Raw genomic sequence first — 25589 nt, forward strand, 5'->3', positions numbered from 1 at the left:
AGCGACCTAAAAGGAGGAGGCTTCGCACGATAGCCTAGATAATGAGCGCCGATGCGCAGCACAGCTGGGTGCTGGCCAAAACATGGGTGAGACCCGGGAAGCTGAATGGCAAGTGGCTTTCCTTGATCGTAACTGTATCGCACTATAAAAATTTTCTTAAATTGCACAGCTGTGCAAAAAAAAAATCAAACAAGACTTTAAATAGTTATTACTACAGTTTTATTAGGTCTTTCATTATATGCTACCATTGTTTTATATTGTCTTAAAAAAAAAGAAAGGGCATTTACAATGAGGAAAATCTGATTTTCAGATTCTGTAAATGTGCAAATTAGGACATTATTTTCCAAGTGTACCTAATTATTCACAGAAAAGCAGAGAGATTTCAGAGTAAATATAATCTCACCAGTTAAATTGTGCAGAGTTCAAATAGAAATTACCTTTTCTTTGCTGACACAAATAATTTTTTCATTTCAAGAGTAGTTAAAGACATCCAAACACCTTGGCTCCCCTCCTCACATCCTGTTGTTGCTGATTGTTTACACAGCAACGGCCCTGTTCTACACCAGACTGGACATGAACTCCTCTTGCCTTTTCTCTGACCAGGTAACCACTCCTTACTATCCCTTTAAAAAAATTTAGATCACCTTCAGGATTAGTTATTATTTTGAGGAACCTTCAAGGTCTAGAGGCTGTTCTGTGGAAGCCAGGGTACTAACACTCTATAAAGAAATATATGGAAATGTTTGCCAAATCTGTTAACACATAACCTATTGATAAAAAAAAATATCTCTCTTCTATGTCTGGGCCAATTTTCATCCTTTCCCCAACTGTGTTTCTAAATATCAGACTATACACAATTATCTTTACTGTTCATGTGCACCAGTGTTTCAAGTAAGTGTATATAGTATAGGGTTATCAGCCCCTTTGACCTGACTCCAGGATCATCACTCCTCCCAGGTAAGGGAGCTTTAAAGCCACTAGATGTTTGTCTGCCTTGGTATGATTCAACATATTATTTGTAAACTCATTCTAGAGAACATTACCATTTCATACTGCTACCCAGCAACTTTCTCCTTCCACTTACCACAGTCTGAAGTCCAGCTGTAATCCAGAATACTCATAAATAGCTGATACAGTATTACTGTTACAGACTAAGTAGTCATGCCAAATTCACCAGACAAGCACATATGCTAAAATCAGGTGTACTTCAGAAGTTAAGCTTTTACATGGAATGAGACAGAATCAGTAAATAATTCAGTACCAAGATTTATTTAGGACAATTCATGGTCATGCTCTATTTGAATACAAAGCACCAAAATTTAGGTAACTGAACATTATCCAAATATATTCCAGCTGAGACTGCTGCCTACAGATATATCTGTTATATACAGATATATCAATATACAGATGTATTACTCTAAGTGATAACATAGCCCATGTCTGTCTGTGTTCCGTAGCTGTAGTGGACAAACATGAGGTGCTGAGGCAAAAACTGACTGGAGAAGGCATAGCAAGAGGGCTTCTCAACACATACCCCTTGATATAGCAGTCTCAGAATAAAGTGATATAATGCAAGGTATCAAGCACTTGGTATGCTCAAGTCAGTAATACCCCAAGACAATTTCAAAATTAATTCAGCATTTCCAGTTACTTTCCTGCAATGCCTCCAATTTAGGGTTTTCTAAAAATCATGGAGAGGCAAGACTGTCTCAGCACAACATTCAGCTCAGAAGCTGTGGCCACGAGGAACTTTTCCTATTGCTGAAAAGGCAGTAGCAATGGAAATTATTAGTTGCCAAAATCATACTAGGGAACTAAATAATGCTTTATTTTCAAAATGTGGCTAGAAACACATGTTGTCAAGAACAACAAACTTCCCAACTGTAGACTTAAAAGCCAGAATTTAACCTTAAGTATTTCACTGTATGCGAATTGTCAAAACAAGGTTTTCTGATATATGCTAAAATTTCAGTGAAGCAAGGTAGAGGGAGGAATATTCACTACAGTTAACGGAGAAATCTTTTTCTTTTCAACTGGCACTTTAAGAAAAGCTCTTAAAAAACTTAAAATCAATTTTACTTCCAAGTCTTATAAAACAAAAGCTGACCAAATAAAATACTATTATCAGTCACTAGCTATTATACACACATTCCACCTAGCCAATAAAAGCTGCAGTTAGATGTCTTGTCTTTAAACACATACTGTAGCAGACAAATCATCTAGTAGTTTTACATTGCTACCGTCTCAATAGGTTGAAACACTTGAGTAAATGGAAGAAATGGTGGATTAAACTGAAGAAGTTTATTTTATGCACTGATTTAGCCACCGGTTTCCCTTGTTATGAGAGCACAGCACATCATAGACAGATTTATTTCACCTACTGGCCCATTCCTAGTGACTCCCACTACCACGAGAAGCAAGGCCCTTCAGTGCCCCAGGCAAGCACAATGGCAGAACACAGGTGGCAGCACCACCTACACAAGAGGAACATTTCCAAGTTGTACAATCAGTTCAAGGGCATCCTTTCAGAATTGCAAGGCAGCTCTTGTGTAGTTTTGTAAAGATTTCATCAGAACAGCAAACAACTTTTTCACACCATTCCATCAGTATATGCACGTAAAAAAGAATAAGCGTACTATACAGAGAACTGAAGCAATATAATTTAAACATGCCATCATATATACATAGAAACATATGCGTATACAAACAGAACAAGACCACTTTTTTCTTTTTTTTTTTTTTTAAACAAGATAATTCTGTTTAAGTTTTTGGAGGAAATCATAACAAAGAAATTCAGACCAAAAGAGCTGGATGTTGCTTCTAGAAGTCATCTGTTCAGAAATTGTCATCTGTTCAGAAATTTCATGCAACACCACCATCGTTATTTAGGCAATATTTACTACAGTTCTGCCTATACATAGGTCTTTCCACGATTTCTGGACTCCCTTCCTGTACAGAGGTAGATTTCTGGAGATGTTCTGATATTGCACCACGTAAGCATAATGTTTTTATTATTACAAGGAACAATTTACAAAGGCTAATTTATGGGTGTAATCTCATTGCGTGCATTTGGGTAGCACAGTAATCAAATTCATTTATACTTGAAAGAAAACATCCCTCCAAGTGAGATGTTATTTAGGTGGCGGTCCAACTGAAAGCTGCAATTCTATCAACAGCTTCACATTAAGAGAACTCTCTTGTCATCAGGGTAACGCACTTAGGTCTGGCTCCCTCCTTCTGACTCAACATGTTGTCTGATGTTTGGCCAATGCAAGAACTTGCACTGACTTCACTGATGCCTTTATCCCATCTACTGTGTTCAAGTTAAATGAGGATTTCAAATACACATGGGTTTTTGCAGTATTAGGTCTTACTCATACAAGCAGTTGTGACATTACAAAGTTTACAAGAATGTTCATTCAAACTGTCTGAAATGATTAAAAAAGCCCATCCCCACTTTCAGACTGGAAAAGGAAAGCTGAAACTTTGCCAGCTTCAAACAGCAAATCCTGAGCAAATCCATTGCTACTAGGAAAATCTAAGGAAGTGTGGCAGTAGGGTATCTTTTTGTCCATTACATTCTTGAATGACCCTCTGACAACTCCTGAGGTTGCAGGAAAAGCTTGCATGCAAATACCACTTCGTTGAATGAAACCTCTACAGCGTATCTAAAGTAAGCACACCAAAATTTATGATGCTGACTTATAGTAACTTTGAGGAGCTCACAAGCATGGCTAAGTGGCTTTTTTCAGAGGCACTCCATAAAGTTATTTTTACAGAAGTCTGTCAACATGGAGATAAGTGGAAGAACAATCTGGTATTCTGTGTACCAAAACACAAGAGAGTAAAAAGTGCTGGAAGCCTGGCTCAGCAAACCTGGCAAAGCTGCAGTATGCATGTGCTCACATGACAGCGCATATGCATGTTTCACTCTTCGAACAAAGCCTGCCAAAGCAAGCAGCACCACTCTTCCTAGCTGCAAGTTTCTAAGAAAACTTACCAGGAAAGAAAAGTTCTCTTTTTGTACCACCCAACCTATCTGGAAGTATTCTGAATGAAGGATTGCACTGTAACAATTTAGCATTAGTTTCCCCAAGTTAAGTGTAGATGAAGCATTTTGTTCCTTACAAAAAACATCGCATTGGTAAGGAATGGTGACAAGTCTGCAACTGAGCAGTTTTTGTTAACTATGGAGACAGGGCATTCATTAATTCATGCCACTTCTCCATATACACATTTATCCCTGTAAAGGTGTTGTTAACAAGGCAAGTAAATTCCAAGTTACTTCACAACAACTGCAATTCTGAAATTCAGGACTGTTTTCTCTATTATGAAAGGAACTGCATACCCAGGAAGACGAGCAGAATAATCTCACCTTCCCAGGGGAGCCCATTTTGTGAAGGGAACCCTTCAATTCTGGGAGTAACTTCATCAGGAATTACACTCTGTGCCCCTGGCAGAGAGTGCGAAGTACCTTACAGGGTCACACTTTTGAATAAAGAAATCCATTATATATATGAGATTATACACAGGAAGAATTAAATGGCAATGGCAGGAACCAGGGCTTTTGGAGACTGCTCTTTCTGGTTTTAAAAACCAATTGCTCTTCACAAGTAATAATCCACAATTGGGAAGCGTCTCATTCGTACACTCGGCTAGTGCATAGCATCTGCGATTGCATAGAATGTTTCCAGTGCTGAATTTGTAACTAACCTAAGCAAATCTTTTACTAGTTGGATTTATTACCATTTGATATCCAAACTACTTGCTGTTTGATTGACTGCACTATATGTGGTGTGCAAAGTCTCCTGGACCTTTTTAGAGTCCATGCCTTCCAGCCAGTCCTGGTACATCTTTTGTACATGCACGTTGGTTTCTGGAAGTCTGACAGGTATTGCAGCATACACTTCTTCCATCTGGTTCAGCAGTGCTTTATCTGGTTTTCCATCTTCAGTTTGTGCCTGGCCTTTTCCATTTAGACACCCTTAGCAAAAAGGAAAGAAAAGAAGCCATAAGGTTGATGGAGATTTGGTATGAAGAGGAAGTTTGTTAACCTGGATTCCCCCCTCCCCAGCTTGTTGGAAAAAAAGTTGTCTCTTTACATAAACTACTGCCCATCCTGTTAGAATCTGTATTTACATGGAGCAACTCCAATATCAACGTCATCTTAATGTAAATGAGGTTTCCATATCAACAATCTTTATCAGCCTTTCCATGGTTTTATGATCTTAATTATTTTCCTTGTCTTTTCTTGCCCTTGACAATGACCATTTCAGAGTATTTCCTCTGAGGTTTGAAGTAATCATAAGAGCCATGCTGTCATTTATAGGTCAGAAGAGAGTAAATAACATTGTGGTTCACTTTAGAAACCCCCATCAATTTCTGAGCCAACCCTACCCATGTAATTGGTATCCTGGACCCTTCATTCAATAATCAGCACTTTACATTATTAAGAGAAGAATTAAGAGATTAAGTGCCTGCCTGTAAAATAACTTCCCTTTAGGGATTCAAGATACATGTGTGGAACAATTGTGAATCCATAATTATTCTTACCTCCCGGGCAGGCAAGGACTTCTACAAAATGGTATAAAAACTTTCCTTTTTTCATCTTCAGAACCATGTTTTGGATATTTCTAAAGCCATAAGCTGCTGCGAAACGCAGCACTGTCTCACCATCCTTTTCAAGGGTAACTTCTTGGAAGTCCTTGTTCCTATAAAGATACACAGAGAACATTTTAAACCCTTGTATCACCAAAAGCATGATCTAACACTGTTGTATTTGGATATCCTAGAGACAGCAGAACAAGTGTAACGGTGAGATTAAGGTCAACTCTTCCAGTTTAGAAACTGAATTAGCAGAAGTTGGAGTTGAAATTTTAGAATAGAATTATACTTTATTTTTAAGCATAGGTAACTTAATAAAATTAAAGCTAGCAGGAGCAGCTACTTGATGGCAACAGATTTACAGGTAACATGTAACTGCCTATAAGCAAAAGAGTCAGATGAGCAAAACTGTGTTACAGTTCAAGTAGCACTAAGTAAACCAGGAGAGGTTCAGACTGGACATCAGGAACCATTTCTTTACAGAGAGAATGGCCAAACACTGGAATAGGCTTTCTAGAGAGGTAATCAATGCCCCCAAACCTGGCAGTGTTCAAGAAAGCATCTGGACAATGCCCTTAACTTGCTTTAACTTGGTCAGGCTGAACTAGATGATCATTGCAGGTCCCTTCCAACTGCAAGTATTCTATCCTATTCTTACTAGTCCATCCTACACAACAAGAATACAAAACTCAATCTTACTTTAATGCTTTGTAGGTGATTTCCTTGACCTCCATGCCAAAAAGCTCCTTTGCAGCATATTTAAAAATGTGCTCCAGGTAACCATCAGATCTCTTCCCATCATGCCTTACTACATCTCCCTCCTTCATGTCATCAAACCTTAGAAAACAACAGAAAGAAAGATCAGCTCCAAAATGTCATTCTTTCACTTCAACAAAGTAATACGTTTTCCCCTTTCTCTGTCTCCCTCACCAACGAGTTGTACAGCAATGAGAATATATTAACATTTTTATTTATTACAGCTTAAAAAAACAAACAACTATTCAGGACAGCAGTAATATGATGAAAAAAAAAACCTAATAAAGGGCTGCAGGACTTCATGTTCACAAACCTCAAACAGTAGTTTATAAGAATGCACATTTGACACACTCTAAAGACTTGGTAACTGACAGCCATTCACTGCTCAGGAAACATTTCTGGGGAAAGAAACTAAATCATTTTTAGCTTGTGAAAATATAAAAGTACTTCAGAAGTTACCAGCCTTTGTTCACAATCCTCCTGCTCCAGGAGCTGCTTGTCATAGTGTTACGCATCTATTATCTATGCATAGTGTACTAATCAGTACAGTTATAACCAGGTGAGAAGACTGTACCTTTATGGCCAGCGCTACACTATGGTTCAGGAAAGAAATTTGGTGAGATCATATCCAGTGGGCATACTATCCACCTGGAGGTCCACTTCTTCCTCTGTTTAATCCAGCACTGGTGAGCTCAAGTGGCTGGATTACAAACTGCACTGGTATGTGTGCTGGTGGTGGCCAAAGGCGGCTGCTCTGAAGGCTCACAAGGGAGAAATCAATAGGGGTGTGTGGCAATGCCTGTTTCAGGAATGGATATTCGTCTTCATCTTAGCAAACAGATTATGTCCTTTGCTCTTACATGTAAGAGCCTCTCTAGATATAATTACCTTCTTCCCAGAACATCCAGACATGACCTTTCCTGGCCCACACCACTAGCCAGTGCCTGAGCAGCACTCTGAGTACAGCATTAACCACAAAACCAAAGGGAAAATTACCCCAGCAAACACCTCACAGAAAATGCGGAAGTTTTAGTAATGATGGGGAACTATTTTAATCACTAATGAGCCGAAGTTTACAAATGCAGTGTAAAATGCAGTCTGTCCCCCCTATGCCATGCCACTGCATCTACTGCAACTTCTGTTTAATAACCTTGAGTGATTTTGTTTCGTGACACGTCTCCTAATTTTAGCCAACTGTTATTTGCTCGCATTCTCTAACTACAAAAGTGAGTTGAGAACTCAAACTCGAGTTACTTAGTTCATGCTACTTTTTAATACCAAACACCTTACCACAAATTGCTACTGTGCTGGGACTTGTCTTAAGAGAAGGAGTTCAAGTTATATAATTTTCTCTGCACAATCGACTTTTAAGACCCCAGAAGAGCAAATATTCACATCATCAGGTCTCACAGCATCAACCAGTATTACCAGATTATCCTTCTAAAAATTAACATTACTTTCCAACAGGAACTGATCCAATAAAACAGGTGTATTCTGAATGAGAGCTTGTTCTTTCATTGGACAGGCTGATTTAGAAATAAATTACTATCTCTATGTAATTATGTCTGTAAGAACTTTATTTATGTAATTCTATGTAGCAGTCTCTGGTAGAAGTGATCATAGGAGCTACACTACAAACACAGCTCTGAAAATGTTACCACAGTACCACTTAAACTTCTCCAGTCCAGATCAGCTCCAAGCAAGGCAAAGTGAAAAGGATATTTGTTTTTTTACATTTCCAGGGCTATTTTGTGCAAGAAATCATGTTGACTGCTCCACTACCATCACCTTGGAAAGATACCAAGTAACATCTGTCACACTTGAACAAAGATCAGCGAGTAGCGAGACCAGCCTTTGTAACTAAGCCTGAGAATTAAAACATGCAAGCTGCTTTGTGGTGAGTCAGTCATGAAGTAAACAGAATCTCTTCAGGGCTTTGTGTGACTTTCATCTAAAGCACGTCTCAATTTTATCTAATCTTGAAAATCTGCTGTCTTCAGTAAAAAAAAAAATAATCATTTCCTGAAAGGAATCAATTCTACATGAACGTATCAGGGAAAGTGGAAATTTACTGTCAAGATGCTGCTCTGAATGAGAGGGAAAACACAGAACAGATGGTCAGCCCCATGGCTGCATCCCAGCATCTTTGTGTGAGGCCCAGCAGTTGGAGAGGGCAGGCAAGACTGCCCAGCTCTACACAAGCTCAAGCCCAGGAGAGCACTGAATGAGGTCAGCACCCCCAGTAACATTTAGGAGCAAGCTGGGAACTTGATACAGTCCAGTATAATATTACTGCATCAAAACAGAAATAAGGAACTACCCAAGTCTTCAAAAATCACAAATTTTAAAGGAGTCACTAGATAGGGGTCATAACCTCGAATTAACTGCTCTGTATTTACCCAGTATACACAGTTCTATATTCTCTGTTCCATATTAATTTTATATATAGCAATGAATATGTAAGAATACTTTGGAGCTTTTTGGTCACTATATAAAGGATGAGGCTTTAGTACACTCAGGTTTTGATGCAGGCCTTTTTTTCTTTAAAAAAGTATTCTTTTGAGTAGTTTTACATTTATGTTGAATATGCTCAAAAGTGGTGCTATCTGTCACCAGAATAAGGAATCAACCCATTACAGAACTACTTACAAAGTATCTACAGATACTTCAGTCACATCTTTCATAGACACATTTTTCTGTTCCATTATTTGGACAATTTCACCTGTAGGGAAACATACCACATTTTACTTTCAAGATAAAGCAAAACGCACATGCTATGCCTCTGTTTAAGACATCAGTATCCTAACATTTATATGTGCTTATAGTCATCTTCTGCAATTCTTACTAGAGTCAGTTCTCTCTAGTAATTAAGAAGCCTGACACTTCCAGCCCTGAATAAAAAAGGCCTTCAGCTTGCTCCAAACTTTGCATAAAGCTATACTTCAGCATGTTAGGTGAAGTTTGGAAGATGTTTCTCCACTGTAGGAGGAAAAAATGGGTATGTAGTTTGGACATGAAGCCCAAAGACAAGAGCCACATCAAAAAGCCACTGATGCTGTGCACTTGGAATGTTAAGAATAGCCTCAGTAGAGATTAAATAGTAACTACAAACAAGCAAGACAATGGTTTTAAATATGGATTTGCATAACTCTTAACCTTCTCACGAGGCTGACAAAACCAAATACCTGAATCTTGTTTTCAGTTGAATACCAACTTAGAAGGACAGCATTTTTTCACTTTGTCTTCCCTATGCAATACCTGTACTACCAGTACCACAAAAACACATGCTTATTTTCACAGCAGAAAACCAGCCAACCTTACAACTAAAGCGGACTTGAAAAAAGCAAAGTCTGGCATACAGGCTATTCTAACAGTGGTGATTCATTTGTATCTTTATAAATAGTAAGTTCAAAGAAGTTTTAACCTGATGTCAGGACACAATCAACTTCTTGTGAATTATACAAGGCAGTGTAGAAATCTTCCCTCAAGGCTTCCAGTTTTTTGTCATAACAGGGCGCCACAATTACATGGAAAATTTTATCAGGAGACAAGTTCTGTGGAACACAGAAGAGAGCACATGTGATCTTCATGAAGAGAAAAGCAGCTTTTGAAGAAGGACAGGGACAAAAATACCAGCATAAGCTCTCTGCAGGTAACACTAGTGATCAATCCCAAGCAATTAAATGTAAAGACTGCTGCACACAGTTGAAGCGATTTGCCAGAAAGCACAAAGCACAGCAAGAAGCAGCCAAAGTCAGTCTTCTGGCTGAAACTTTTACTTGTTCCTCAGGCCACATTTTCTGCAGCTTTTGAGTGCCTTAGAGAGTAAATGCAAGTCAGGACTTCAGAATTCTGTTTCTACCTGCCATTCACTCTCATCCACAGCAAGCCCATCAATACTTCTCTCTGTGGGGAGGTAGCAGTACTTTCCTATATAATGTGGAGTCAAACAGGACACATAAAAAGGACAGCAACTTTTTTCAGTACAGAAAATGAGGATAACAAGGGTAGTTGCTGGGATAGAATGCTTTTATTGATCCCAGGCAACAGGGTAATTTCTGCATTATTGTCTTTCACTCCTGTTTTGGCTGTGCTATAGAACTACACAGGCAATACTGAACAAGAATCTCTTTAGCTACCCTGGATTTAATTTTATCTCTAAGTATCTAAATCCATGTTGCACTGGGAGCTTGAGGATTGCTGCTAGTTCACACTGCATTACACAAAATGAAGTTCCGTGTACATTCTTATTATCACAGGCACTGGTATAGCAGCAGAGCACCATTTATTCTTCAAGTAAAGGGCAAACTATTCAGGAAGATACTTTATAATTTTATAATACCATTACTGCGAGAGTGGTGCGGCACTGAACAGGCTGCCCAAGGAAATTGTGAATCTCCATCCCTGGCAGTGTTCAAGGCCAGGCTGGACATGGCCTTGAGCAACCTGGTCTAGAGGGAGATGTCCCTGTCTGTGGCAGGGGGTTGGCACTAGATAATCTTACGGTCCTTTCCAACCCAAACCACTCTGTGATTCTGTGAGATCTATATTAGGCATTAAACCTCACTAGGCCTTCTTTTTAGAAGAGTAATGTGGTAAAAATTAATCAGAATTACTTACCTGCTGCCTGGCAAAGTAACCCTTCACCAGGGACCCCATGATCTGCTGTGGAGACTTTGCAGTGCAAATGTGAGAGGTCACAAGATTGGTTAGTACCCTTTCAGCATACCGGATCCAACCTTGAACAACAGAGACTCACAGTTAGAAGTGACGCACAAGCGTGGCAAAGTGGTAGCAGTCATAGAACAGCTCTTAAAAATGAAGACACCTTCACAGTAGGTGAGACATAGCTGTGTAGGCTGGAAGCTCCACCTTGGGAACTGCAGGAAACCTCAAGGCTCTGTTAATAATGCTTTACAGTTGGCTATCAAGAATTCACTGTGTGAATTCTAGACCTAAAAGCCACTGAACTTCATGACCTATTACACCCTTCCTAATGCATACATTTAACAAAGAAGAAAGAACTGTACTCCAGCTAACAGCGCAGGTTAGCCCTCTAGACCTCAGGCCTTGGATCACGAGATACAACAAATGTACACCGTTCAGCAGCTTAACTGTAAACCTTCTGTTTCCTGAGATTTAATACCCATGCACCCAGCCTGCCTCCTCTAGAGCAGCAGTCACATGAAAGCATTATCATAACATGCAGATGGATTATGGCTGGAAAAAAAAGGCTTCTTTTACTATTGTTAGAGTAGCCACACCTTCTGAAACACCCACACACTCAATGACACACTGAAATCTCTCTGTATTAAACATTCTTAGTTACTCAAGAGTTCCCCCTCCCTTTCACCCTAGTCCTTCAGCATGCAGGCTATGACAAGCTATGTATATTCATTCACACCACCCCCAATATGCAGAGTTCTATTATTCCCCATCTCCCAGGACAGGAACCAACAAATGAGCAAATGAAGATACTTATTTAGGGTATGCAATTCTATCTAAGGCACTGTAACTCTTACTGGCAACAACAGCTCAGTCTGACAATCAAACACCTGAACTGTGCAGAAGTATCAGGCCCAGCCTTGTAGGGACACGTGCTGCTTTTGACGCTGACACTGAAAAATATCACACTTAAAGTCTTTCATCTTCAGACAAACTAGTGCTTACGTAAAAGAGAAGAAGTTCTGTGAAGTGCATGCTGCCAGGAAAGGTAAAACCTGTAGGTTAATTCTTAAGTTTGAAATTAACACATACGTATAAGCGCTCAGTAACATTTAGCTCAGAACACTGACACAAAGACCAACAGCAGCACAAAACTGGTATCCAGATGGTCTGTCTCTCTAAAGCAGAGTAGTTATTTTCCAAGTGTAATAAAGTTTTACTGATGAAAATGAGAAAGTTGTATTAGGGAAACATAAGGATCCTCCAGCGTTTAGATATTGCCAATTCTTGTTAAGGTACAGACTTCAAGATGAACAGATACTGACCTCCATGTGAAATCTCAAAGACGTATCTTCAACAACCATTCATTTCTGTTGTAGAAAAAGCGAGGGACTATAGACTTACAAATCATGACTGTGCTGAATTGCTAGACTCTGACAGGAAGTCTGCTTAATGTCCAACTTCAACTGGGACTTTAAGTCCAAGATACTACTCGCAACAAAGGACTTAATTTCTTGGCGCTTGGTACAAAGGCCGTATTAGCACATACTGCATGACATGTATATTCTATTTCTTAAATGGCTTTAGTCTCAAGTGCTGTCAAAAGAGAGCAAAATCAGCTTCAAACAAAATGAAACCAAAAGTAAGTTTTTTTAAAAAATCTGCCTTGCACTTCAGTAGCATTCCTGGAAGGTCCTTCCTTGTATGGCAACTATGATCACCATTAACTACCACAGCACTCCTGCTCTGAGGCTGGTTTTAACTGGGATGGTTTAGGTATTGTAGTCATGAACTATACGGACATCTTTGTAATTCCCAGCAGACTTCTGGCAAGTGTTGTCCAAAGCCATTTTTTAAATCTTAAATTGCTTCTTTCCTTGCAACAGATGGAACAACTGCTTTGTAGTTCTGGCTCCACAGTGACCATTAGTCACAGTGTCGTTATACAAGCAGCCGCGGTGAATGAGAGCATAAGGCATTTATCAGCACTTCACATACACACTGTTTCTGCCTACTCATGAACCAGGCTGAATTCCAGAGCCATAGTTACAGGAAGCCAAAGATACCCAGTTCTTTTATCAATGTACCTCTGTACCCATACAGACCTATACCCTTCAGAAACTCATTCAGATTCTCAGCCATTTGTTAGTGTTAGCATCAAAGAACAAAAAACCTCTACAAATTACTATAAATTCTTATGTACTGTGATGCACTTCAGAAGACACTATTTTTAGTGGTTTATCATGAGCAGATCACAGATGCACACTATAAATATCCATTCATCAGTATGAAGTGCAGAAAAACTAAGCCTACTTTTGCTGCTGTAAAACATTGGTCCTGTAAAAGGAAATTTGTTTCATTGACTGGGACAAAAGCATGTGAATCCTCAACAGTTACTCTTCCTAATTCTGCTGTAAGCCTGCTCTGTTAACCTGTTCTATGGTTCAGAGGTTGGCAATGCATTAAGAATGCTGGCTGGTTCACAGAGCAAGTGCTTCATCTTGCTTACCTATTCAGTAAGTTAAGGAAGATAACTTCTGGAATATTACATATACAATCAGTAGCTACACTATACTTTCAACAGGACTCTCCCCCTGCCCCAATAGCTCACTTTGAGAGCAGGAGGAGGAGGCAAACAAATAAGCAGAGATAAAAAGCCCTTTTATCAGGCTCTGGGACTATACAGCTATGCTCTTTCGTTCACAGTAGATTTTACATGACAGACCACTCCTGCAGAGGATGGTATTTCTGTGAAAAGCTTCACCCGAAGACAAGTAAGAGTAAAGCAGTTACACTTGAGTTCACATTGACCTTCTATCTACACAACTATATAAAAAACATTTTGTGATAAATACACCCAGTAGACATCATTTCTGGAACAAATTTACGTGATCTGGGGGTAGAGAAAGGAAGGAGAATGAGGAACAGCAAATGCACCCAGACAATTAAAGTCAGGGAACGCAGTGAACAAGCTTAAAGATGACTGATCATGGGGTGGGTTTTTCCCTCTAATTGCTGTCAATGGGAATGAAACACCATATGCTTTTAGACTGGGTTCACAGTGTTATTTTGGTTCAGTTTTCCACAAATAGAAAGAACCTGTGCTTCTGCTAACACCTACAGCAGAGCAGATAGCCAACACCAGAACTAGCACTGCAAACAGAAACAAGCCTTTGTAGAAGAGACAAGAGAAGTGCTCCACTACTTCAGAATATTTCCAATAAAAGCAGCAGATCCTCTGAGCTGAGTTTCTAGATGAAGAAAATAAAGATTAGCTCAGAAGTTCTAAAAGAAATCCTGAGGTTCTGAATTTTCAATGAAACATGTACAAGAGAAAGCTAAGTAACGGGGGGCTGGTTCAACTTCACAGCTTTTGCATGAAAACCCAACACAGTATGTCTGCTTCTGAAGATAGGAGGTAACACTAAGATAACAGTAGCAGAGGGGGGGGAGGGGAAAAGTACAAGTATGATTCAAATAGCAGTATTTAAACTTTAAAACAGTGACAACAGCAGATTCTGGGTATCACCAAAGGTGGCTCTTACTCTCTGGTCACCCTGACACTGCTTTAAAGAATGCAACCCACTTAGGTTATTTCAAAGCTGTTCTCTGGGCAATTTGTACTGCAACCATATGATCTTGAAAGTCCCTTTGAACCCCAAACCATTCTATGATTCTATGAAAGGTAGAAAGAAGTATTTTTGTATTTTTATTTGCCTTTTGAAAAGCAACACCATGAACCTTAATGTGGAGTTGGGGGGTAGGCAAAGATGTTACTTTTACCTCTCTTTTTGATACTTCTTTAGGAAAGTGACTCAAATTGAAATGATGGAAAATGTAAAACGATGTAAAAAAAGATGAAAAATGGAAAAGTAAACAGTGCCTCAATGTTCCACATCTTTTCAGTTGTGATAAATACAGGTTCCTTTTATAACAACTACATTTCAGGTGCAAAATTCTCAGGAGTGAGACATTTATTGAGCCAGGTCTGTGATGTTTCAAGTGGGAATTATTTTGGCAGTATTACACATAATCATCTCACAGTCAGTAAAGTCACGTGCTACATTCCCCTAGGCTTAAGCAGCAAGTTCAAAACTTTGCCTGAGAGAACAGAGGTTGTGGTTTAAGTATAGCAGCTCACAAATTTCCTTAAAGATTCTTTTCTGTAAGGAAATGCCCTGTTCAACCCTGGCCTGAAAGCAACAGCAGCAGCCACCAACTCCTCAGCTCCAGTTCTGATTAATTTCTCCTAAGGTCTTACACAAAGCACTAAAAACCTCAGTGCTTCTGCACCTCAGTTTCATTACCCAGAGATTCACATGTAATACATGCTTCTTCTACAGAAGTGGTAAGAAATACAACTGACTAATAAATACCACATATAAATACTAGCATAGAAAATCCATAGTTCAGGTTCATTGCATTATCAGAGGCTGTGGACTACAGCAGGGTTGGGGATTTGGTGTTTTTTTGAAGAGCAACAATAGAATTTACACTCCTCACCTTTTACAGAGCTCCCGCAGAAGATGACTGTAAGATGCAGACAGAGAGTTTGTTGCAACCTTTGTATCTGACTGTGTAAGTGCCTACACTGAACGGGCACATGCCTTATCCAGCACCAGATCCCACCTGTTCTTTGCATGGTTTACATTTATGATAACTAACATATAAGAAAGCTCATTGGAAACTAACTCTGTTCTCCCAACAGCCCCCCAAAACAGGCCCCTCTAGCAATGCACTGAAATGCATTACAGATGATCAGCACTACCCATAATAAGTAGAGTGTGGTATTTGCTGTAACTGAACAGCAAAGCCAAAATGATGTAATTTAGATAAAGCTCCCAAATGACTTCTCTTAGGCCCTTGGTAGTTGCCATGAGACTAGGCTGAAGCACAGGAAGGTCAGAGAAACCAGTTCTCACCAGGGCAAGCAGAGGCAAACATTGGTAAGGCATGCTCCTCCTGGTTCCTCCGTTGATATCGCTGCACAAACTCCCTCTGGCTCTCCAGGAGACTGAAATCGGCAGCTATAGTGGTGTCAAATACATAATGCACCCCTACGAAGAAAAGCAGGAAGGAAAAGTGAATTACTAGAGTGTTTTCCATCTCACAGGCTTCTTTTCAAGCACCAGATCTACAGAAAATCTTGGAGAATCACTGCGTATAGTCTTTTCCCTCTTCAAACTTTCACAAGTAGTAATGTCTAAAAGAGAAATAGCTTTTCAATGCATGGCTTCTATGTCATGAATTTAAAAGGACCACCAACTTGCTGACTAGCAACATGCCAAATGGTGGTCTGCTTCCTTAGGAGAAGCCTGCCTTTCAACATATACTTGCTTTTTGTTCAATTGAATGGGATTTTGCCACTCCTGGGCTATATGCAGCGACTCCTGAAAAGGAGCACTCTTTACAAGACACACTGAAGTCTTGTTATCATTATCCACAAAAATGTATCCACTTATGAGGCGTACCTCCCATTGCTGGAGTTGCCTGCAAAGGAACAGGAGCATATCACCACCACTGCAGAGCCCTTCTGTCTGCTTGTTTAGCAATACCCTCCCCACATGCCTATGTAACACTGAGCATAGCCCAGCAGCAAGTGAGCACAGATAATCAATGCCCTTAAGAAAAATGGGACCCACCAGGACTCTGCATTCCCTCTAAATGAAGAAAAATATACTGGGTACAGATGCATGAGAACTATGAAAAATTTATATATATATGAGGAAGCAGTTTATAGTTTTACTGCTATCCTTTTCCTTCCTCCCTCAACTACATTAAAAACCCCACAAACCTATATGCAAGATTTTGGGGCTTTTTAAATAAAGCTTTGTATGTAAAGAGCAAAGGAAGCATAGCTTTAACATAGAACAGGCAGGTACAATAGTTCTTGTATGTAATTTCAAATTACTGGAAAGGAACTGAGACTCTTCTACAGATATAATGTGTCAAAAGGACTGGAAGGCATTTAGGATAAGAATTCCCTCCTCCCTCAAGTTACAAAATAAGGGGAAATCTTACTGAAGCTCATGACCAACCCATCCCCAACTTCTTGGTAGTGAAGATTTCAAAGACAGCTCTATCGTGTCCTTCTATTCTGTGACCTTTCCTATCAACAAGGTAAATCTGCTTCTGAAACCGGTGTTACATCACGCTGTGCACTGTCATTACTATCACAGAGTGTGTATTTCAAACTCTAGATTGTGAAACAGCACTTTCTGACTGTGTAAGAAGCAGTTCTGCTGAGGAAGCAAAACCCTGGTCATCTCCCCTTTCTGCTCCACCATCATAAACCCAAACTTACCGAGACTTTTGAGGAAACCACAGAGTCTCTTGGCTGCATCATTCACAGAGAGATTGAACTTAGCAGCAAAATAAGGCAATGACTGAGGGCATATAGACACTGCCAACACTTTGTGTTTTGAGGTATCACATTTCTAGTAAATAAAACAAAGAAAACAAGGTTTGTGATTACAACAGGGTATGGCTCCCAACTTTTCCTCCCTTTTCCTGTTGTTTTTCCTCAGCATCTTATGCTTCAAGTGAGCTGTATCATCAAAACCTCTGAAATAACTATCAAGGCTCCTGAGGGCAAGCCAGTTCCTCTGATCCTGTCAGTTCCTGGCAGCTCCTCAGATCCTGTCAGTGTTCATCTGTGACCATGGGTAGATGTTTCTTTCATACAACTTGGGGAAATTCACACACACACCCCCCCCCCAGTCAATTCTGGGCTTCGTCTCCTAATGGCATAAGGAAAGTTAAGAGACATTCAGCACCTATGACATTCTAGTGACATGAAATCTTCCGGCAAAGACAAAAAAAACCCTCTATGTTTAGACATTAACAGCTAGAATAACTGATGTTGACAGGAGCATGGGCATCTGGAGATACAAATCCAACCCAGCAAATTACAGACCTGATCCTTTGTTAAAGTTCCTGTGTCTCCATCACTGAAGCTGTTGAGGGAAACTGGCAAGGCAGGACCTTCAACAAAACAGTGCCTGTAGGCTCTGAAGAACCCTCTGACAATAGGTGCGCCATTGTACAGCTCTGATGACTGTGACATTTACTTGAAGACTAATCTTTTAGTTGGGATGTTTTCCACATCAGTGAAAACCTTGGAAAACAAACTAGAACTATGCCACAGACAAATCTCACCCTAAAAAGGTTACAGACCATAGTCTGTACATACACACCCTAAATGCTCTGAAATGACCCTTCAAGTAGAGCTTGTGACTGCCCAGAAAGCCTTTTCCTTGCTCACTGTCCTCTTCTGGACCCCTGAAGTTCAGATGAAGGCACCTGGCTGCCTCTAGACTTCAGGCCTTCATCCATGTAACCCGAAAGATTTGTTTTCCTCCCCATTTTCTTCCCCTTCTTACACGAGAAGATCATGTATGGCAATTATCATACTGCATCGAGAGTTAAACTAGTTGTGAGAAACTTGAATCCCTATGTAAGGAATCCTCTTATTTCTAACACTTTTGTCCAGATTAAGAAAAATCATCAATTCTGGTAGCTTTTGCTTACTAAGTAAGAACAAAGAAGCCTGGAGCACAACTAAAATAATTCAGTATTAAGATCTAAACATCTGAGCACCATACATAGCAACCAGCTTCCAGGAAATCCAGAACTCAGCAGAAAATAAGAGAGCAACAGAATATTTGTGTGAGTTTGCTGAGAATATGGACAAGAACTTCTGTTCCAAATATGTTCCACTTGCATATATACTAAAACCAATTCTACTTGCAGTAACACAGCTTGATAACTACCCAGAGCAGTCCCAGTGATGAAGGTATGAGTATTTATACCCACTGAGCCACAGGCTAATTTATTATTACAGCAATGAGGTAGCTGCTTTCCAAAAACTTTACTACTGCAGGTGCTGCAGCTTTCCCATATGCCTTGGAGCTACCTGCTCTAGTGGAAGGTGTCCCTGCCCATGGCAGGGGTTGGAACTGGATGAGCTTTAAGGTCCCTTCCAACCCAAAGCAGGCTGGGACTCTGTGACTTAGGTTAAGTGCTGTGATCTTGCATCTCTAGTGCAAAATTATTTTAAGCACTTCCATAATCATCTTGCCTGCAGTTTTCACTTCCTCCCTGCAAAAAGCCTATCCTGCAAATGTTCACATTCTGTGCCTTGGGAAAGCAAGCTGCTTAGTCATTCTGTAATTGCCACCTCCTCACGGGAAGCAGCATGTTAGTGTTTGTGTCACTTTACCTTATTAAGGTTAAGAATACGAAAGAGCTCCTTCTGATTCTGCTGGAAAACTCTGGCTCCTTCCTCCGATGTCATACAACTGTCACATGCTAGGCAGTCACTAAGGAGTATTTTAGCATTAGCCAATGTAGGAAACTCATTTTTCTGGGGACAAAAAAAAAAAAGGAAACAAGTATTTAACAGTGATCAACCAATTTTCAAGATCTCTGCAATGACCCAGCTGAAGGGCAAACGTGCTGTCATTGCTTTCAAACAAGACAATCCATGACACCTGCATAACAACCAAGATTATTTAGAAGAAATCAAAGTTATTTGTCCTATCCTTCCTCATGGATCTGCTCCTGTTATTACATCAAAACTGAAAAATGTTTAAGTGTAAACACAGATCTAAATTTAGGCCCCTGCTCTGTGTTCTAGTAACTCGATTTGCATTACATTTCAAAGCTGTCAGCTTCCAAATCAACTTCCCAAGCAACTGAGAAAACTTTTACTTGTCCTATTAAACACCTTTAACAGCCAGGTGTCTCCCTAACAGCAACAGGGCTTTGGCTCTTTACCACGAGGCAAAACAATCAGAATGTAGCCCTACAACTACACTGAACACATACTGTAAGAGCAGGAGTTTCATACTTCTGGCTACGATACATTGACATGTCATCTCTGAGAAGCAGTTCTTAGGTAGAGGAGCAACATAACCAGTCAGCTTTTAATTACAACATAACTAATCCCCCTATGAAGAAACTGCTCCCAGGGACACAGTTCTATGGTGAAGAACAGGAGGTGACCTAAGTCTGTCTAATGTAAAGACTAAGGAAACATTTTGTGCATCTGTACTACAAAACTCCTCTTTTCGCCTTGCAAGCTCTGTCTCTGCCTTGAAGACTTGATGTGAGTTTGTGTTTGCATAGTAAAGGGGTTTGTATGTCACCTTTCCTAAGGATTCTTGATTCTCATGTTATGAGAGGTCTAGAAGTGCCCATAATTGCTTACAACTGGTTCTTGAGTCATGTTATACTTAGTACTTGAAAGTTCTCTACTTACAATCTCATTTGAGGCACATAACAAAAAAGGAACACAAACAGAAGTCTATTATGATTTTCAGAAGGACCATTACCTCTTCAAAACCATCACTTGAACTCAGTGCATCAACAGATGTACTCTGTGTATCATCATTTTTCTGCTTTTTACTGCATTCCTGAAACAAAACATAAAATCCCTGTATTATGCAAAATACGTTCACCACTCAGTCAGAACATCTTTGCTGAACTGCATGTATCCTTAAAAACTGACCTAGTTCATTCGTAGTTTTTCATCACGTTAAACCTACCCCTTTATACGCAACGCCTTGTCACCAAAGTGCATTTGCTACAGGGGAAAGAGCTCGGAATTCACTGTCTCCACCGTATTTACAAGGTTTTTAGTCCCAAGGGGGCTTAAGCCGAGCACGGCACTAGCTGACCCGTGCCTCCCGCCGCACTACGCGCTCCTCCGAGCCGCGGACGAAGGAAGGGGCTCGGGGCTACGCGCCGGAGGGGCCGGTGACCTTGGAGCTGACAGCCAACTACCACAGCCTCGAGGGACAAGGGAGAACACGACAGCCCCCGCCGCGCTCACCTTTTTGGTGCAGTTCTCGCACTTCATTTGCGCCGGCGCCCCCCGGTCGTGCCGCGGCTGCCGAGCGGTCCTCGCCGCCGGGGCTGCAGGACAGGAGCAGAGCGGGGCAGGCCGGTGAGCCCCGAGCACAGCCAGCGCCCGCCCGTCCCCACCGCCCTTTGTTGCCGTGCCCGCCTCCTGCCCCGTATCGCCCCCGCCGGGCGGGCCCTGCGTCCGCAGCCAATGCAGCCCCCGGGGCGGCCCCGCCGCGCCCCTCACGTGCTCCGCAATTTCCTGACCCGTCATTAAGCCCCGAGCGCCGCCGTGCCGTCCCCCCCCGCTGCCCCAGCCCGTTACGTGGTGCCAGAGGGCACCGAGCGCTGCCCGCAGCCCTCCTGGAACACACGCAGGGCAAAACCCGCTCGGCGACCGGAACGCCCCCCCCCCGGGGGAAGGGGTCGCGGCAGCCGCCCCGCAGCACGGCCCTGTCTCCGCCAACAGAATGGGGCTCTGCCACCGCAACAGCCCCCCTGCTGCCCCCTCGGCTCCTGGCACCCCGCCGCCGACACGGAAGGACAGCTCATCAGCTCCACGGGGGGGGAGAGGGAACCCAAGAGCCCAAGCCCCTAAAACCCCCCACGGAGGAGGGGTGCAAGGCCGCGGACCCTCACACCGTACCTCGCCGCCGCGTCGGTCGCGTCCCCGGCGGGCGGAGGCTGGCCGCAGCGGCGGGCGGGGCCGGCACCGCCTCGCCCTCCGCCTTGTCGCCGGCAGGTTCCCGGCTGGGCCCGCCGCCTCCCCGCCCCCCCACGCGGCGGGGCTCATTGTGGACCTGAGCAGCGGCACGTAGCCGCCGCCGGTAGCGCGCCGCCGCGCGTCCGCGATACAACCTCTGCCCAGCCGGGAGCCCCCCGGGGCCGCTCAGTCCCACCCGGGCGGGAGCGCGCCTGTGACCCGCCGGGCACCGCACCCCGCGGCCGCTGCCCCGCACTGCGCTGCTGTGGGCGCACGGCGGCCCCCAGCGTAGCCGCTGCCCTCCGGACACCGTCCCCGGAGCGGTGCTGCGGCGCTGGAGCCGCTTCGCGTGTTCTTAAAACATCCCTCTGTATTTTTATAAACGTAATTCTGCGGTTACAGAAATGGGTTGTTGTGTCCCCCCCCCCCCCGTTTTTGTTTTCCCTCAGTTCTTTTAAAATGAAACAACGCTACGGACGTTTCTAAACAACTTCATTACCGGTTGGTTTAACCGTTACGCTATCGTCTCCTGTGACAAAACACAAGGCTTAGCGATGCCGTTCGCAGGCAGGAATCGCACCTCCTAACATACAGCATCGTTCAACACGCACGCACCACCCTCCCACAACCTCGGAGGCCCCAGAGCATCACGTAGGATGCTTCTGGTCCATGTCACAGCGCTTGTCTTCCCAAACCGCGGCTCGTGACATTTGAACAGAAAGGTTCCATCACCTTTTGCCCCTCTTTTACGCCGAGCCCATCCAAACAGCAACGTCAACCACACACCTCCAGCTGCACAGGGGTTTGCAAGGATGAAATGACATTTTAGAAATTAAACCACAGGACTCCCAACAAACATGCGATTTCCTGTCTAAACTGTGATTTTTCTTTATTAAGTGCACTGAGTAAATCCCCTCCTGTCACTCGTCTCATGTTTTAACCCGCAGGCACCACTTCTGTTCATGCCCACGGCAGCGGGAGGACAGAACAAGCCACAGCCCTGGTTGCAGAAGTTTGCCCCCAAACACAGAACTTCAAATAACCACTTGTTCCACTGCAACTCTCTGTAAGAGATACCACAACCCAGAGATTCAAATGTCTGTGGATTTAGTTGTTCAAGATTTCACAGTCACATTAATCAGTGTTTTAGAGATCACTCCAGAGCAGGACGTAAAAATAATGCCTTTTCTTTGATTTTCATTTACAGACTACAGGTGAATTGTCACTGAAGTCATGGAAATCAGGAATTCCTTTGCTTTACCATAACGAAAGCAAACAGAAACACTTTCTCACTGCCCATTTAAAGGAAAATAATCTGACACTGCTTTGGACATATCCTGGAAAAATAATCACTAATCCTAGCTTCAGGTAAAAACTGTGATGGCTTCAGTCATCATTTTCTGTGCTTCAGCTGTCTTCAGTCAAAATGCTTTCACATTAGCCATTACCATATTAACACCAGTTCTCTTAAAAGCACTGTGATCACTAGAGCAATCCCCAAGCAATTTAAGAACTTGCATTTCCTGCAGAGTTGCAGGAATGCAGTGTGCTCTGACATCTTGTTTCCCTTCCTTTGGATGAACATTTTCATCCCAAAAAGCTATCCTAATCTCGCAACATACTCCACAAGGATACAATAGATATAGTTCCACTGACAAATGCAGTGCTGGCACAGACGAGAGCTCTAAATTAGGAATGTGTTGAGATTTGCACTTAAAGGCACAGCTAAAATCCTTGTTTCACATTTTGATGATTATGCTTACATTTGTTATACAAAACTGATACAGCAATTCATCAAAAGACACAACACTTCGGAATATTTCTGTAACTCTGCACAAATAATATTTTAAATATTTGTTTCCCTTCATTTTTCTTTATATTCACAATGAAAAATAGAGAACTACATGAAAACTGAAACATCTGCAGAAACACTAAGGACATTTTAGGTACGCATCTTAAGCGCACCTACTTCATCCTAAGGAAATACTGAATTAATTTCAATTTAAGGATTTAAAAGAGAGAAAAAACCTATGCAAACACAAAAGCGTGCAAGGAATGAATGTTTCAAAGCACAGTGTAAGACTCTACTCGTGCAATCATTAGATACTTAGATGTCTCATTTATTTCACTGCCAAAAGCAATTTCTGCTTTCCATTAGCTGTTTATGCCATTTTCCCCTAGAACATGGGATCAATCACCATCACACCCTGCCTGACAACCTGGGAGCACAAAGCACCATCCAGGTTTCATCTGTAACAGTTCTTACCTTTGCAAGGCCACTTCCAAAAATTCTCACAATATTAAAAAGTTTTCCTATGTCAACAGCAGGTAGCACTTCAGAGCATTACTGGCTTTTACAGCCTCTATCGCTCTATTTAACATTTATACCTGTGCCTAAAGCATTAACACCAAGAATGAGATAGAAAACTTAAGTATTCCTTCATGACAACAGTACACTGCACGACTTCAGAAAGCTTTAAGAGGTTATGCATGAGCCCTGCAAGGCATCACAAGCTGTAAATGCCTCCTCAACAGCTAGTGACAGCATATGCCCCTCAACAGCTGTCCAAAGTAGCTGTAATAAATCTTAGTTACAGCTGGTAAACATGTATTCCATGAAATTAGTACCCCCCGGGCTTTATACACACTGTTTCCATAGGGGTCAGTGGGGCACCACACATTGCTCCATGGGATGAGCTCATTTACAACCAGGACTTGCAGCCAATTCAGTCCCACTGCAAAACAACACTGGGCTGGTGACTCTTTCCAACCGTTTAAAATCAGGCACACTAGGAATTCTATCCTGGCATGCTAATAAGATCACATGCTTATTACACAGCTGAATTTCTAAGTTTAAGACCTTGGGGGTGGAGAAGTATAAGAAACTAGAAAACAGAAATCTAACTAGTGTCAAACAAACAAAATAAAGGCCAGTTCTATTTAGACGTTCTTGGTTTTTGAGAATAACTTAAAAGTTACAAGCGTATTTACCCTATAATGTCTTACAATCAATCTGTATTACCAAGCAAGAAGCCTACAAATAGTCAATTACATATTTCTGACTGTTTCTTTTGGCAAACAGCTTTTGTTTCTGCAGCAACATGCTTTGGAATTCATGCTGTTCCTTAAATCCGAGGCTTTTAAACATGCTTCCTTCTTCCTTTTTTTACTGTGAGGCAGGACACCACTCACCTACTTCAGAGTGCTGCAGAACTGGGGAAGTATGCAGCTGCTAGTATTTTTGCAGTGAGCGACACAGAACTATAACAGTGATATTTATGTGGTTTATATTGTGTGGAGGGGACAAATGAGTTTCTTGCTTATTTCACTTTATTATTGATACAAGCAGTCTTTTGCCTCCTATCACTCAGGAGGGCTTCACATTCAGTTTCTGGAGAAGCCAGTTGCTTATAAAAGCTGACAAATGCTTCTATATGTATCTCTTCCCTCCCAGGAGCCTCAGGCAGCTGCCTTTTTGCCTCGAGAACATGTGATACTGCTTCCTCTATTTCATTCAAATCCAGCAGCTGGTACCCCATGACTCATAAGCCAATTCATCCTTGCAGTTCCTCATAGCCTTTTCCCATTAAGATAGTTACAGAAAAATTACAGAGCAGTTTTGTATTTTCTACTACTTCAAGCCTGTTAAGTCTATAGCATGGACTCTGAGGTTCTGGGGTTTTGTTGTTGTCATCTTGGATTCTTCCCCCTCATCTCCAAATAGTTCCCTCTGGACTGTTACAAACCCACTGCTCAGTACTTCAGTCACTGTTCACCAACAGTGGTGCTCAGAACAGTGGAACAAACTCATACCAGGTTATGGGTTTATTATAAGCTTTTTATGAGTTACAGTCTTGCACAAACACTCTGGGATAGCTACATTCTTACTAGAAATTAAAACCAAAAACTGAGCACGTCATTCAGAAAGAACCACATGCCTGTGCAACTGAGAGAGGGCCATAGAATGGCTTAGGTTGGAAGGGTCCTTAAAGATCATCTGGTGCCAGTCCCCCTG

At 41.8% G+C, this 25589-nt stretch overlaps 1 protein-coding gene across 2 annotated transcripts; it reads right to left on the minus strand.

Moving 5' to 3' along the window:
* Positions 1–1250: 1250 nt before the first annotated feature.
* Positions 1251–21584, minus strand: NARF (nuclear prelamin A recognition factor). Of its 2 annotated transcripts, XM_061455565.1 has the most exons (12): positions 21518–21584; positions 20861–20943; positions 20361–20441; positions 19247–19390; positions 17330–17462; positions 15948–16082; positions 10981–11099; positions 9785–9914; positions 9010–9082; positions 6304–6441; positions 5554–5711; positions 1251–4984 (listed from the first exon to the last, which is right to left on the minus strand). In XM_061455565.1, exons 2-12 carry the CDS (start codon positions 20885–20887, stop codon positions 4743–4745), a joined length of 1380 nt encoding a protein of 459 aa, XP_061311549.1. In that variant the 5' UTR covers positions 20888–20943; positions 21518–21584; the 3' UTR covers positions 1251–4742. The 2 variants fall into 2 exon arrangements, with proteins under 2 accessions (XP_061311549.1, XP_061311550.1); XM_061455566.1 differs by lacking the exons at positions 6304–6441; positions 21518–21584.
* Positions 21585–25589: the final 4005 nt, after the last annotated feature.

The sequence above is a fragment of the Pezoporus flaviventris genome, unplaced genomic scaffold (assembly GCF_033815535.1).
Source record: "Pezoporus flaviventris isolate CSIRO_AGI_PZ_B2104156 unplaced genomic scaffold, CSIRO_AGI_Pfla_v1 ptg000020l, whole genome shotgun sequence".
Classification (NCBI taxonomy): domain Eukaryota; kingdom Metazoa; phylum Chordata; class Aves; order Psittaciformes; family Psittacidae; genus Pezoporus; species Pezoporus flaviventris.